The 17,305-nt window shown below is 30.8% G+C and overlaps 2 protein-coding genes across 2 annotated transcripts; one reads left to right on the top strand and one right to left on the bottom strand.

Annotated features, from left to right (window-relative positions):
- Positions 1 to 7,933: 7,933 nt before the first annotated feature.
- K441DRAFT_583781 (uncharacterized protein) lies at positions 7,934 to 8,098 on the bottom strand (the record flags this gene model as incomplete). Its single annotated transcript, XM_067644512.1, has 1 exon — positions 7,934 to 8,098. A coding segment is annotated over one exon (165 nt), but the record flags the coding sequence as incomplete, so codon positions are not given.
- A 3,471-nt stretch (positions 8,099 to 11,569) lies between these two features.
- Positions 11,570 to 11,740, top strand: K441DRAFT_583927 (uncharacterized protein; the record flags this gene model as incomplete). Its single annotated transcript, XM_067644522.1, has 1 exon — positions 11,570 to 11,740. A coding segment is annotated over one exon (171 nt), but the record flags the coding sequence as incomplete, so codon positions are not given.
- Between the last annotated feature and the right edge of the window lie 5,565 nt (positions 11,741 to 17,305).

The raw sequence follows: 17,305 nt of genomic DNA, 5'->3' as shown, positions 1-17,305 counted from the left end.
TACAGTACTTAAGAAATGGAGAGCATTCTTGCAAGGCATAGAGAAACCATTTGTGGTTAAAACGGACTATAAGAACCTTATAGGATTCCTAACAATAAAGGAACTTAATTAAAGACAGGTTAGATAGGCGGAAATGCTTATAAAATACTATTTTAAGATTTAGCATACTAAGGATACAGATAATGTATAAGCAGATGCTCTAAGTAGAAAGGCTAAACTATAAAATAATAAGAAACTATTAGGGGCTATATTACGGAGAGACAAGGACAGATTAATTAGGTATAATTATCCCAAAATAGCAGCAATAAGAGAAATTAGCTAGATCTATAAATTACTAGAGAGTAATTGGATATAGAAGATCTAAGAAGTATAGGTAGAGAATCTAGACTTAGAGCAATATAAAAACTGGAAAGTTACTTATATTCTAAAGATAATTGCAAAGGAGTTTATAAAAGAGTTTTATAAGGGAATAACCCAAGGACATAATAGAGCTATGGGCTTAGTATTAAGACTTTAAGAGGAGTATATTATTTAAGGAATCTGGGGACTAGCGAGACAAGTTATTAGAGAATGTTTAGATTGCTAGAGAAATAAACTAATAAGGTATAAGCTGTATAGAGGGCTATAACCTATTAAAATACTAGAGAGACTATAGGAGGTTATATTATAGAACTTTATTATAAAGTTGCTAAAGTTAAGAGATCCTATTATAGGACAAGATTATAATGCGATCTTAGTAATAGTAGATAAGCTAATAAAGTGGGGATACTTTATAGCATATATAAAAGAAATATCTGTAGAAGATATAGCTAGAATCTATATTAAGGAAGTATTTATAAGACATAGAGCACTAGATAAAGTTATATTAGATAGAGATCTAAGATTTATAGCAGCATTTTAGGAGGTATTCTTAGCCAAACAAGGGGTTTAAGCAGTAATGTTAATAGTATATTATCCGCAAATGGACAGATAAATAGAAAGGTTAAACTAGACACTAGAATAGTATCTAAGGCATTATATTAATTATACACAAAATAATTAGGTATTGTTATTACCAGTTATATAGTTTATATATAATACAACACTATAGGAAGGAATAGGAACATTACTATTTAAGGCAAATTATAGATATAAGCTAAGAACATTATTATCGCCATATTAAGCAAAGAAGATAAGTAGTACAGCTAAGTAAAGAATGGAGACTTTAATAAATCTTTATGCAGACCTTAAGGAAACAGCTAAACTAGTATAAAAATAAATAAAAAGGTACTATAATGCTAAGAGATCTAAGGGACCAGATCTTAAGGAGGGAGATAAAGTGTAGCTACTACATAAAAATTTCAAGAGTTAATAACTAAGTAAGAAGTTGGACTATATTAGACTAAGACCTTTTAAAATTAAGCAGAGGATTTCATTAGTCACATTTAAGTTAAATTTACTAGCTAAAATAAGGATTTACCCTATATAGCATATTATAATACTAGAGCCAGTATATAGGAATGTTAAGCCACTAGTTTATAAGGCAGACATATAGAGGATAAGAGGAAGATAAATAGCAAGTTTTGAAGATTGTTAGTTATAAGGACGTTAACAATAAAATATAGTATAAAGTTTAATAGATAGGCTACAGTGAGATTACTTAGGAACTACTTAAAACCCTAAAGAACGCTATAAGAAAGGTATAGGAGTATTAGAAGAAAACGGGTTAGGTAGTATTAATAAAGAAGGATTACTAAAGAATGAGTTACCTAAGGGGGACCTAAGAGGAGTAGCTCCTAAGGTATTTAGAGTTGTTTCCCTCTCTATTGGAAGAGAATCCATTCTTTTATTACTAAGTTCCTATAAACCTTATTCTATAAGTTTCCACTTCTTAAAATAAACCTTTTTATAAACCTTCTTAAGATAGACTAACTAAGCAGAAGTAGCCAGAAAAGACTTAAAAGCCTATTGCTAAGTATTAGTAGCCTCTTACTTAGCGTTATAAGAACGCTAGAGCTCTGCTAGAGTAACTAACAGCTTATTGTTAAGCTTTACAGCAGTAGATTAAATATAAAACCCTACAATAAATTACTTAGGGAACTTAAAGACTATTAAGAGTAATGGAATATATATACTTAGCGTTAGAAATAGAGCAAATATTATAGGATAATTAAATGTTTACTTTAGTGCACTTTAAATAGGAAGAGGGTTGCCGAGATAAAGGACTCGCTAATGCAATATAGACTAACCCCTCTTTTGCATAACGAGAATATAGAGATGGTATAATCTTACCTAGCAACAGTATAGCAGCCATAGTACGAGCACATTAAGCGGTAGAAGAGGAGGAAGAAGCTTTAGGTATAATAAGCAAGGATATTAACCAAGTTAATTAGACAGACATTACACCTCTAGTAAACGACTTAGAGATATTAGGAATCTTTAAGGACGAAGATAAAGAGGAGGGAGATGGTGTTATAGATGCTTTAAGTACAATATTATAACTACTTAGAAAGGAGTTAAAAGAAGCTAGTTAGTTAATATAGGCATGGTCTAGAATGGAGCTAGTAGAACTATATAATAAGGAATAGTAACCAAGTTATATAATATAATCTATATAATCTGTATAATTTATATAATCTATAATAGAGTAGATAGAGTATATATACCTTATATATAAGAGAGGGTTTTTTAGGAGTATAGATGTATATTTAAAGGACCACAGTCCCTACCTAGAGAGTTCTCTCTTTATAGTAAATCTTAGAATATAATTGGAGTTAATCTATTAGGCAACCACTTTACCAGTTATTATTATGTTATTAACCTGTTGTTATCTACACGCCTAGCCTATTAACAAATCTACCATAGTTACTGCTATAAGGTTCCGTTACAATAGACCTCTCTTACTTTAGCAATAGTGAATTTATTATACAATGCCTTAAAGCATCCTACTTTTACAGTTTTTCCTCCTACTGTCAGCCGTTAGTCTTAGGCGTTTTATTACTAGCCTAGACAACCCTTATTAAGACTGCCACAATCCTATTTATAATACTAGCCCTAAGGTTATAGAGAAAGTCCAAACTCAGTATAACAGCATTTGACATTCCTTTAACTATCAAAACGTAGCATTACAGCTTACGACCTTCCTTTCCTTGTTATTCTTAAAGCATCTTAAAGTGTTAATCTAGATTACAGCTAATCAAGCTAAGACGTACTACTTAAACAACGTAGGACAATGGTTTTAATATGCTGTGCGGTTTTAAGAAACCCGTAAGTGGATTAAAAGAACTATTAATAAAGGGAAACACTCAGCTATAAGGGGCGCTTAGTTATATAATGCTCTACTATATAATAGTTTTATATAAGGATCCTCTTATTTAAACACGCCTGTTTAAACCACGCTAGTTTATCTAGCAATTTGTCTAAGTTAAAAGAATAATATCGCTTTGTAATACTAACGTCCTCTAATCTTTTTAAAGAATAATAAAAGGCATTTTATAACTAAAATCAAGGGAATAGCTAACTAGATTACTTAGGTAATGGCAATTATATGCCTAAGCTTGCGCCTTACTGTTATTAAGGTATTATATTAGTAAAGAGTACTAATTTAAGTTTTAAGTTAGTATAATTTATAACCTTTAAACCCTTTTATAATAAAGAGTAGTAAGACCCTTAGCATATACTAGCCTTAAGCTATAATAGAGTAGCACCTAGTAGGCTTTCTAATTAGGCTAACTTAGGATAGGCTATAAAAGGAGCTCTTAATTATTTGTGTGGCATATAAGTGATTATAATATATTTTTTACTTTATATTTACTAAATAAGTTTTTATTATAGCTATACCTAAAAAAAATATAATTATATAACCTACGCCTTTATAAACTCTTCTACTACTTTATATTTTGGCATCACTTCTTAAAGCTGCTTAATTTATTATTATAACTTGGTAGTATATAGAAGGTCCATTTATACTGCAGCCATAGCATTCTTAGAATGGCTCTATCTTTTAATTATCTAGCCTATAGAATGTTGTTTACGCTATATATATATATTCCTATTTGCTCTTAACAGGCATAGATTTATACTATAACCTCGCTTAACCCCGCTAGCTATTCTTGCAGCTCCTATATTTGCCATCTCTATATCTAGTATAACTTATTCTTATAGCAGTCTGGCCCAAATAATATAATAACCAAAAATAAAAGCGTGCTTTATATATTTAGCTTAATACAGTAAATCTAGCAAGTTATACCCTATTTTAATATATAACAAGCAATAAAATAATAGGTTTAATAAAAAATACTTTTAATCTAGCAGACCTAGTAACATCTACTCTTTAGTTAAGTTAATTACTGCACCTTATAGCCAGAGGCCTTCTAAGCTAAAGCCCTATACCTAAACTTATAGAACTGCTTAAAGCCTTTAATATAGTATTGGAAAAGCTTACCCAGATATTAACTATAATAAATGCCAAATTTATAGCACTAGAGCTCCCTCTATAAAGTTATAGCAAGTATTATAAAGAGTTTAATAAACAGATTAGTTAGGCGGCTTAATTAGGTGCTTATAACTGGGCTATATTTAAGTATATAGGCTAGGATATCATTGGCTTTATATATACTTTAAAAATATATATATCTATTATCGTAATAAAGATAATAGATATTATATTATATGTTAAAGGCGTACTTATATAGACTAGAGCTAACACTAGTACAGGTCTATAGGCAATATTATATTTACTAAAGAATGCCTTAAGAAATATAAAGAGCTTATTAAAGATACTTAGTCTGCCATCCTTAAAGAATTAAAAAGTAAGGTTTATTAGTTAAGCAAAATAAAATAGTAGCTTAGTAAATTAATTTTTCTATTACACTATAGGTTAATATATAGTTATTTATTAAACTAGTCTAGGCTATCTATTAGTGGCTACTACTAGTATATATTTTCTTAATATAGCTATAGGGGCTATTTGCCTAGGGTGGAATACTAGCACTGTTAATACCAAAAAATTTTAGTACTATGTTAACTACCGTTCTATTCTTAACCTAATCTTATTATCCGTATATATACACTATACTTAACATTTCTTAAGATAGTCTTTCTCTAAATTTCTTAACATTTGCGACGCTTATGCGTTCTTTATATTAGGGCCTACTAAAAGCTTTTTAATGCTGTTAGGAAGGCTATAAGATGTCTCTAGAGGCTCTAATAGCTGGACTCTGCTGCAATTTTGACGCCACTAATACTGGTAATAATTCCGCACACTTCCGTCTTTCTAAAAGTAAGAACCTGCCACTATTAAAGGAGTTAGAGAGGTTATGCAATCTATAGCGGCTTAGAGCTATATATACACGGCAATACAGCTAATAGAAAATGTAACTGGTTAACTAGTAGACCTAAGTAAAGGTACAAAGGAAGAAACTTTAGATTCTTAGCTGTGGTATACTTGTGGCCTTAGAGATATTAGGCATTATTATATTAAAAGTATATATATAAACTGCCTAAATAATAAGGCTTAAACTTCTAATTTATATATAGGAAAGCTTTAGCTTGTTTTTAGAACTAGCTATATAAATTGTTTATAGGCGCTTACAGGATTAACTTTACAATTAACCTACTCTCTCCACCTGCGCCTTGCCTAGTGCTCTTCAGCCTTACTATATAAGAGCCCTACTATATTAAAGCCTTACGCGTTACGGAATAAACTAAAATGGATAAGTATAATTAGCTCTAGACCGGAAAACGTCGCATTTTAGGTTATTATAGCTTAGTATTTAACTAAGCCCTATAAAGCCTTAGTCTTAGCTATATTAGATTAGCTTAACTTTTTTACGCCCAACCTTTAATTCTCCTTATATTTGCTTACACCTTACTTCCTTCCTTATACTTTTCTCCCTAGTTATTTCCTTATTGCAAAACACGCCTAACATATACTTAACCTTCTGCACTTATTTACTTCTCTACTACTATACTATCCATTATATCCTAGCCTCTTTAATATCCCCTCCTTATTTACCTACTTAGCTCTCCTAATATAGCTCTTAGCGCATTCACCCCTAATAGCAAATCTCTCCAGATTAAAGATAATTAAAATAAAACCTATTAAAGAGGGACTAAACGGTTTTCGCGATTTATTTAACTTAACTTATAAGGATTTAGGTATCTCTAACTTACTAGATGTGTTATATTAAATAAGTAATAAAGGTAACTATTAATTTACCTAATATAAGCTCCATCTAACGCCCATAGATTTAAAAAATATTTTGCTTAACCTAATATTAGCTCTGTAGACAGCTATTAGTCCTATAGGTTAATAAGCTATAAAAGGTAGTTTTTTTAATAGATGGGAGATGGGAGAAGGAAAATAGGGGCTTTATTCCTAGATAAAAGAGATTCTCTAGCAAGTATAGAAGGATTTAAAGGTACTAGTAGAGTAAATAGAATTATATTTTATTACCCTATACTCTTCTACTATATAAGTTAAAGGTTTATAAAGATTTAGGCGGCTAAGGCCAGGTAATAGCCTTGGTTAAAACGCATATAAAATAGTATAGGGTAGGCTAAATAAACCCAGGAAAGCAGATAACCTAATCTTCCGCCCAATTATTAGGTCCTTATACCCCACTATTTTATATAGGCTTTATATTTCTATAAAACATATAATCTACTCCCTAGCCTATTAGAAGCCGCCTTTTGCCGCCTAAATAGAGGCCATAGGAGAATTAATTCCTTCCTCTAACTAATCCCCTACTTAAATAAATCCCCTATAGAAGCCAATGCTTATATATTTTACCGCCCTATAGGAACCAGTCCCCTACTCTAATAAATCCCCTATACTAATAAATTCCCTACGCTAATAAATCCCCTACTCTAATAAATCCCCTACCCTAATAAATCCCTTACTCTAACAAATCCCCTTTAGGCGCCAACGCCTATATATTTTACCACCCTATAGGAACTAATCCCCTACAGCTTACATTCCTATATAATTTTTACTCCCTTATAAAAACTTTTAGCTACCTTTTCTACTCCTATACGGAAACAAATCCCCTATAAATTCCGTTCCTATATATAGTAAACATATCTTCTACTACCCTATAAAAACTATACCCTATAGCTTCTATTTCTATACAGCTTTTACTCCTCTATAGGAATTAATAGTAATAACTTCCACTCCCTTACAGAAACTACTCTCTTACAGCTTTTAGTTCTCTAAGGGAATTGATACTAGCATCCTCCATCCCTTTATAGCTTTTAGTTCCTTACAGGAACCAATACCTATATTTTCTACTTCTCTACGGGAACTAATACCCTATAGCTCCCATTCTCCCATTTCTAAATTTGCCTATATTATAGCCTACTATATAGGCCTTATTGTTATAGGCTTATATCCTGTATAGGAATAGAAGCCATTTACATACTAGCTACCCATAATTAAGGTTTTAAGAGGGCAGTAAGTACTTTAAGTTATTTAGTTATATTTGTTAGAACCTAGGCCCACAACTAGGGATTTAATATATAACTACCTAACTATATCTATATCCAAAATCATAGCCGCCTAGAAGTCTTAAAAAGTGGGAAACACTTAGCAGTAAGCGTTTAAATTACCAACTTAGCCTAGACCCTTATAGTTACAGTTAAACTTATTACCTAATTGCAGAACTATTTCTAAATACTAATAGGACAATGATTTTTTTCCTTATACGCTAAGGCAAGGGCTGCTCTTATAGTATTTTTAATCTACAAAATATAAATAATTTAGCATAAAAATTCTCTGCTAGGACTTTAGTATTCCTACCTATTAGCCATTAAGCTCCCATTATGCTAATTCCTTAAGCTCTTTATAACTAATTCTTACCCTATTAGTAACTGCCTTTACTAGAAAACTGGCCTAAAGGCCCCATCTTATATTAGCCCCTAAGGGAGGGTATTTTATAGCTATATATATTCTGCTTCACATTATGTCATTAAAGTCTTTTATATAATTAGTAGTAAGGATTATAATTCCTTTATAAAATTTAAGTTTCCGCAGAAAAATTAAAGTTAGGTTATTGCCCATATAATCCAATAATTGTTGCTTTATAAATATGTTAGCTTTATTTAATAAAAGTATAATATTCTAATAGCTGGCCAGCCAGAAAGTGCAAGAAAGCTAAATTTTAACCTCCTTTACGTTAGTAGCTAGGTCCCCACTAGATAACTAAAAGAGTTAGGCAAATAGTAGCAGTTTAAATAAGTAGGGCATACCGTGTAAAGCGGCTTTTACAGCTCTTCTAAAAGTCCTTCTATAGTTAAGGTCTTTCCAACTCTAGAAGGACCACTAATACTCTATATTAGTTTTCTCTAAATCTAAAGTAAAACGGAGCTTGTACTGTAGTAGTATAATTAAACTATATCCTTTGCCAAGCACAAAATTATTAAACTAAGCCCTATTTATATAAGAAGCTGTAAAAGCCTAAATAAGCTTCTTCTAGTCCTTTAGGATGGCAAGGTTCTAAAAGAAAAGAGTATTCCACTTAATATTACTAATATTATTAACAGCAAACTCCACTACGGGATATTAAATTAACTTTATAGTCTTCTTAGCTTATAAATCTAGGAACTTACACTAGAGCTTATTATTAAGATTAAACCCTAATATAGTTGGGCTGCAAATAACTAAGTCCTTATATTTCAACTTAGTAGGCTTCTTACCATTACTCTTAACTTTATTAAGTTTTTTCTTAGCCAGTTTACTAAAACAAATTGTCCAAATGTTATTGGTTTGGTATTTTCACTGCTTATTAATACTAGGTTCGGTATAGTTTGGATTATTCTCTTAGAAAAGTACTAGGTTAACTATAATCTAACCATTAATAGATAATCTAAAGGGCTTTCCTTTCTCTATATAAAAGGCTTTACCTTTATACTATTAGTAGTGCGTCCCTATTAATATAATAAATTTATAACCGCTATTAGCAAGTTCTTACTTCTCTTCCTCTGCGTTAGGGTGGTATTTAAGGGGAAAATATGCAAGGCTATATATCAGCTTTAAACCCTAGAACTTCTAAATAGCAGCTACGGTTACAGCCTTACTAAATTTTTTGCCATTAAAATCCAGATACCGACCTTAAATACAGAAATATTTATCTCCTTTATCGTCCTCTTTTACCTTACCTAAGTTAAATCTTATGTATCTATGCTTTTTAATGCCATAGCATTTCCCATATACTAATTTATTTGACTTAAACAGAGTCTAGAGCAGATTAAATATAATTTTTTTACTATCTTCTAGCGATATAAGGCGCTGTTTTATTAAGGTATATATATCCCTAATATAGTTTACTAAGAGGTTAAAGTGGGTGCTGTTCTCCGGGGCTCCCTTATAAGCTTCTAGCTTAAAAAGGAAGTAGTATAATATATTCCGCTCTATCTAGTCTTAAGTTAGTAGCCAATCTAGGGCCTAATAGATAGGGTTTTATACTATAGGTTTGTCTTCTATAAGGAAAGTTCTATCTATACCTTATAGAACGGACCTAAGTATATCCTACAGGCCTTTAAACTTGACGTTAATAAGGTATATCGTGCGTTTAGTTTTCTTATCTATTATTTTGCCATTAGTAACATAAATCCGGTAGCTATTTTCATGCTTACTAATATATATACAAATAATAAATATATATTTATTATATGCGTCTACTTTAGAAGGTACTATAGAGGATTTAACTATCTTGTACTTTAAGGTTATATTATCCTAGCTATATACGGCAAATTAGCTAGGGTTACACTTTTAGTTTGGTAGGGATATACATTTTATTAACTATTTTATACTCTACCTTTAAAGCTTAGGCTCTTAGTTCTTAAGGTTAGGAACTATATATAGCTTAAGGCTTAGTAGCCTTAGAAGTGTTTATTACTATAGCTACCTTTAGCAGCTTTAGGAATTATAGAGTATACTAAATAATAAGGGGCTACTAAGCTGGTAATAGAGTAGGGCTGCCTAGAGGAGTATTTAGGGTCTTTAATATAGTCTATATATTGCCTAAAGGGTAAAGCTAATTTAAAGTATAAGATTAGAGAAGTAGCTGGAGGAGGTTAATAGTACTAGTCTATAAAGGGAAATCCACCCAATATTATACCTTTCGGTTTATTACCGCTGTGCTATAAATATCCACTATACCCCTCCTAGCTATGCGGCCTTTCCCTTATCCATCCTAGCAGAGGCTAGATATATAGTGGCATTATTTTAATAGTAAAAAGCTCTACATAGTAAAGCTATGGGGAGGGGCTTACTTATTAAGACATTATTTAGCGGTTTAGATACGTAATTATAATTGCAAGCATTAGAGCGCTAGATTATACTAGTATCCTACTAATATAGATACTATAAGCTAAGTAATAGGCTTAAGGTACAGGACTTTATACTAGAATCTTAGTCCTAGTCTTAGTTAATACGTAGGGGCCAGCTATACGTCTTAGATTAATAAAAGGTAGTATATAGAAGGACTTTAATAGATGGCTTATACCATAGATCGCGGCTTAGATTCTATAATATTATAAAAGAAGATTAACACTAAATAAGCTAATTACTCTTTTAACTAAAGTAAATATATACTAGTAAGTTAGGTAAGGCGTTATAAGTTCTAATTACTAAGGGTATAGTTAAAAATAATATAACTGTTCTAATTAATACGCAGGAGCTAAGTAGACAGTTTTAGAGGATATAAAGAAGTATTAGAGGCGGAGGAAGAATAGATACTAATTAGTGCTCGCCTTACTTTAGCTTATTCCATTCCACTCTATTTCACTATACTTTATTCTACTTTATTCCAATTTTATATCTTACTCCATTCCATCTTACCCCATTTTATCTTACTTTATTACTATTCTATTTTCCCTTATATAATATAAAAAAAGGTAGATATAATAGCTCTAATTAATATATAGGATCTAAGTAGGATATTTTAGATTAGGGTAAAGAGAGTATATATATATTAGAACCAATAAAGCTTAAAGGTATATTAAAGTCTAAAACTTAGCTAAAATAAGATAAAGTGGAGTAAAATAAAATATGGGCTGTAGTAAGATAATATAGTCCCTAGACGTTCTATTAGCTAATATATAGCTACGCCCTAATGGTTAAGATCTTCCTTATATACCTATTGGCTAAACCAATCCCTATATAATATGTTTTAATATATAGGCGCTAAAATTAGAACTAGATCTATATAAAACTTCACTTTACTTATACCTATCTCACTTTATTTAATATTACATTTTACTTTATTAAATTTTACTCTATTATATAAAGAGGGTCACTAGCTATAATATTCTAGATCCGCTCCTAACTATAGACTAATACACAACTTCTAAGGCGGGTTGGTTAACCCTACTAAGTTCTAATGCGGAAATTAATAGATTCCTTATTAAGATTAATAAGAAAGTTAAGTAATTAAAAATAAATGGTATAATACGTGGCGATTAAGCACTCTTAAAAAACTCCCATTTTAACTTTATTTAGGGTGAGCCTATTAAGAAGCCTAGTGGCTAAAATATAATAAAATAGCGGAAGGCCCGAGCCTGTTACGTATATACAGATATTTAGAATACAAATAATTACGTCTTTCTTGCTATGGTATTAGTTATCCCACTAATAGAATATGCTAAAATAAGCTTTGATATTATCGTGGAGTACCTTACTCGCCTTAAAAACTATAAACTATATTATCTAAACTTAAGGTCTACAGCTAAAAAGTTCTTTAAGTTAATAGCCGTAGAATAGGGCTTTACTAGTAGCTATGGTTACCTTAGTTTTATATAAGCCTTATTTCCTTAAAGTATAAACCCTTCTTTTATATATAATATTATACTAACTAGATTAGTGTATATTAAGCTCTAATCTATAAAATATAAGTAAGATAAAAGTATGCAAACCTCTATTCCCTATTTAAGGAGAGAGTATAACTAATTATAGTAGTGTTGCTAAATTAATAAGCTAGACCTAATAGAGAAACTTAGTTAACTAGAGACCAAGGCCTAGGCTTAGGTGCGTAATAATTAATTAGTTATATAATTAGTGCTTAGTATTAACTATTACTAGGGTTAGCCTAAGACTCTTAGTTATCGGAGAGGCATTTTAAAGCTTTAATCCCTTAGAACGCTTATAAAACGCTTAGTATACAAGTCTTAGGTGCTTGTTAATTTGTTACTTATATATCTTAAAGTAAGATTTATTATAAAAGGAAAGTACAATCTTATCTAATAATCCTAAAACCAATAGTTGGACACCTTATTCCCTAAATTTAATATATTAATACTTATTTAAAATAGACGCCTTTTCTAAGAGTCCTCTAAGCACTTTATACTAGTGTATTATTAAGTTACAGATAAACCATTATTAAAGCGTCCCCGGTTGGAATTATAGCAAACTCTAGGTCTATAAAATAACCTTTAATAAGATGTTATATTTATGGTTAACATTAAATAGGAAATCCAATATTGCTAGAGGAGGGCTAGTACTTTTCTTTCTTATTTATAAGGCGCTATATAATTAAAAATCTCCCTAAGCTATTTTATACTAGGATAAAGATAAGTAATTTATAGAGAAAGGAAAAGAAGAGCGGAGGACTAGTAGTTATAAATTGCCTATTTATATACATGCTAAAGGAGAATAAAGGCGCTCTTTTGTTAGTTAGAATTGGCTATAAAAATAAATAAAATATCTTTAATTTATTTAGTTTAGGGGACTAAGATACTCTAGAGTTTTAGGGAAATGCTATAAAAGAAGCTAGAAATTAACTCTTATCCATAAATAAATGGCATATATTACTTTAGATTACTACTTATTACTACCTCTTCTCTAACTTAATCCGTGCCCTTATTATATAACATTTATACTTAGTAAGAACCCCTCTTATTACTTCTCCATCTTTTATACCTAATTCTTTAACTAGCTTCCCTTTACCGTCTTTAATAATATATAATCTGCCTTTAAATATTATAGTTATATCCTCTATTATCTCAAATTTATAACCTCTAATCTCCTCCTATTCCCTACTAAGCGCCTTATTTCTAGCCTTAGCGGACATAACCCATATAGCTAGAAGTGCAACTACGTAAGTTAGTAGGACTAGTGGCTATAAAGGAGAGGTGTTCTGTAAACGTAAAATATTAAGCAAATATTATCTTTTATAAAGCGTTCTTAATTATAAATAGCTATCTAAGGAGGAATAGCGGCTAATTTAGGAATTTGTTTTAGAATAAAAGGCCATAAAGCATATATATATTAAAGCACAACTATTATAGAAGATATAAGTAATTAGGCATATACTATATAGGGTAGAATAGCTAAGCTAATATTTACCTTAATAGCAAGAATAGAATTACTAAATAACTAGAAGAGGTAAAACGCAAGAAATATAAAAAGAGGTAGATTATAGGCTTAAATAGAAAGCGGCTTTACGGAACTGCGCTATAAATAATTAGTAAAGTAGGGTTAAAGAAAATTTATAAGGGAAAATAGAGGTATTACTGTAGCTAATAGGTTTATAGCTACTTAGATATTGGTGCCTAATAAAAAGGCTTATATAAAAGAATCACCAAGCGGCTACCTCTTAGGCTAAGCTATGGCCGGATTTACCCTGCCCTACTATTAAAGCTTTCTAGTATAGAATATTATATATATAATTAGGCCACTAGCCAAATAGTAGAACTGGTAAGGCGTCTACTATAACGCGCATTTTAGCTATATATTGGAGTCACTAAATATATATAGCCCCTCCGCCAATAAAATATTTTATAAGGATTGGATTCTTATAGCTTATTCTTACTTATAAGGCAAATTAACTAAAAACTAAGTTTCTGCAGCCAGTTTATACGCCTTTATATTATATACATAAGTTAATTAATTATTAACGCCCGACTTTATATTATTTGTACTACCGCTTAGTTTTAGCTGTATTATATAATTTTAATTAGCTAGCTAAGTTATAAACAGAGTTTCAGCCTTGCATTCTCTATTATTTATAGTGTTATAAGTAGTAATAAGTAGCTTTTGCTCACCGCCCTTAAAAAAGTAATACTCTTGCGGACCTTCTCATATAGCCCTTATATTAGGAAATGCGCTATAAATAGATTAAGCCAGAAATAGAATATATAATAAGAAATATTAACCGCTAACTAGCACCAAAAAGACTAGTCCTATTAGCAGCGCTAATTAGGATAATATATAGCTCGCACCTTTATGTACCTTTATATGGTTATATTAGGAAATAATATTTATAAAAACGTCTTTTTACCTATTATATAGTTCTTCTAGGTAACAAAGTCACTATAGCCACCCTCCTAGTTTTTCAGCTTACTACCCTTAATTAAATTTAGTTAGCTATAAGTTTCTAATTAGCTTTCCTTATTTCTAAGAACAGCAGATATTAAAGTCAATTAGTAAATAAGCCTTAGAATACTCTATACTAAGAACTAATATAAGAAGTACATCTAGTTATACCTTATTCTGTATATACGTAGGAATAAATTTAATATTCTTACGGACACTCTAAGGACGGCAAATTTATTAAATGTTTAAATTACGCTGGAATGGATATGAGGTATTCTAGCAATGTAATTTAGTATATAAATGTAAAGACATTGATATATTTATATAGAGCGTATTTAAGAAGTAGATAATTATATTAAAGAATAGGCTATAAATACTAATAACACCTAAAGAGGGTATAAGAGCCAGCAATAAGCAAATAATAATAGGCTATTAAAAAGATATCTCTAGTATTCTAAGCTCCCTATACTAGTATTAATTAGGTTAAATAAAGAAAGTAATAAGTATATGCTAAGTAAGGCGAAGAGTTTATAGTTCGCCAGTCCTCTAATAAAAGGTCTATATTCTAGCTATATTCTATAATCCCCTACCCCTAACGCGTTTACTAGCTTCTAAGTAAGCTTAATAGTTTTCTCTAGCTCTAACTTCGCGTAGTTTTTATTATCCCGGAAAGTAGCCGCCTTAAAATCTATAAACTTCGCTTTCTTACCTTTAATTACGATATTATACTTATTTAGGTCTCTATGGACAACTCCTATAGCATATAACTATAGTATAGCATCTTTGCAAATCTCTAGATCCTTTATATCTGGGTAATAGCCATTAAGGGCTTTTATTAAAAAGCCTATAACCCAACTTTTTATTTCTTTATAAATATAGCCTAAGAACTTTGACGTAAATATAAACCTATATATCTTAAGAACACTATAAGCCTTAATCTCTGTATAAAGAGCTTTAAGCTTATACCTAAATCTAGTAATCTTTAAAACGTATATCTTCCCTTACACACCTATAAATAAAACTTTATTGCTAATCTAACCAACCAGAATAAGGCCTAAAAAATTATAGTATTAATAGGAGCGTATAGAAATAGGGAGTTAATATAACTAGTGTAGTTTAAAGGTATCTACCAGACATAAAATCCTATAAGACGTCTTATAGACTATAAGCGTATTTTACTATTTATTTTAGGCTAGGAAAGAGTATAATTTTATAAGTATCCTTAAGCTATTAGTTTGATTAGTTATAGGTATAATATCTATATATAGAACCAAGACGTAAATAATTTATACGCCTCTTTAGATTCGGTAGAGGTAGTTATTATCCTTTAGATTAAGAGACAATACTTCCTCTATACATTTTATATATAGCTACAACAACGCTTACTAACGACGTATAGGGAGTTCTGCGGATTTTCTAGTTTAAAGAAGCCGTTAGCAATGGTAAATAACTTGGGATTAATAACTGGAATAGCAAACAGTAAGAAGATAGTAATATACCATACGTTAGTGATTAAGATATAGAAGCCTGCTCTCTAATTATATAGTGCCAGCGATCCTAATAGAAGAGATACTAAGTTGCATATAGCTGCTTACCATAGACGATAACTAAGAAGGCTTAAGCTTTTATAGCACCCCTATATAACACCTTATTAAATATATTAAAATTAACTTCCCCTCCTTTATAAGCGCATAATACCAAGGTATATAGCCTTAGAAGATAACAATAACATTAACTAAAGAGGCTTAAACTAATTACCTTATAGTAAAAGTATTAGAGCCCTTTCTAAAAGCCCTTTAGATTCGGAACCTTTATTAATATAATTGCATATATACAGCTCTTATATAAAATTTCGTTACCTTAGTCCTATAGTATTTACTTAATATTTAAACAATATTACTCCGCTACCTTAAATGGTTTCCAGTGCTTTGCTAATAAACTTTTAGGAAGCTTCTTAAATCTTCTATACCAATAATATAATTACGCTAAGATAAGTAATATAAGCGCAAAGGTAATGCTAAGCAGTAAAACCTAAAGTTAGAAAGAGATCCCTATGCTAAAAGAAGGGCATTAATTTTGTTTAAGAATAGCGTCTAAAATCTAGGGTAAATAATAGATTAGTCAGCTAGACACTAGGATTTTACCGCCCCTTTAAAGCCCTTTCTGTATTTAATATTAACTACTACTTTAACACTTATAGACCTTATCATAGTGCCACCCCCTAGCTGTAACTGTGAAAATCTTATTGGCTAGGGAATTTCAGGCACTATATATCGCGATAAACTTTAAAATGAGGTTATTAAAGCTCTAAACGACGCGAATTCTTAATGCTTCTGCGATTTACCTTTAAGGAATATCTTAGTTTCTTCCAACACTCTTTATATTCTACGGTAATCCTAATAGATTAGCATATCTTAAGTATAGAGAAGTTTATAACTTAATAAATTCTTTTAAGTATGTTAATAGTAAAAGAGGATTTATATTTTAGCTTTGGTGTAATATAAACAAATAGCTATAGGTGCTGTAATGCCCAGTAATATAATAAGTCTTATAACTTATAAGGTTCTATTTTAATTAGAGATATATAACATAGATATATTAGCAGCAAAATTTAGATAAAAACGGCTATATACAGCAATACCGCCTTAAGAAAATGCACTTAAATAATTGGACTATTAAATATAAACCCCGGCTTTTTATCTCTATAGGACCTACTGCCATAAAGCTACTAAAAAGCTCTTATTATTATTCATTGCTTAACGTCCAATTCGGATCCCTATTAGGCCTACGCGGACTACTCCTTATATATATGTAGGGAGAAAACTCTATTTGAGAAAACCCCGTAATCCATCTCCCCGCCTTTTAGGACTCGCCTATAAGGCGCCTGCGAGGCGCCTATAAGTCACCTATAGTGCTCTACTACCTTACTTTTTAACCTCCTTAGGAACCACTGCTGCCGTAACAAGCCTACGGACGCGCTAGTATCGTAAACTTTACTCTACTACTGTAGAGTCA

Source organism: Cenococcum geophilum, assembly GCF_001692895.1.
Source record: "Cenococcum geophilum 1.58 unplaced genomic scaffold K441scaffold_56, whole genome shotgun sequence".
Taxonomy (NCBI): Eukaryota; Fungi; Ascomycota; class Dothideomycetes; order Gloniales; family Gloniaceae; genus Cenococcum; species Cenococcum geophilum.
The sequence above is the reverse complement of the archived record's forward strand: the minus strand, read 5'-3'. Positions and strand labels throughout refer to the sequence as shown.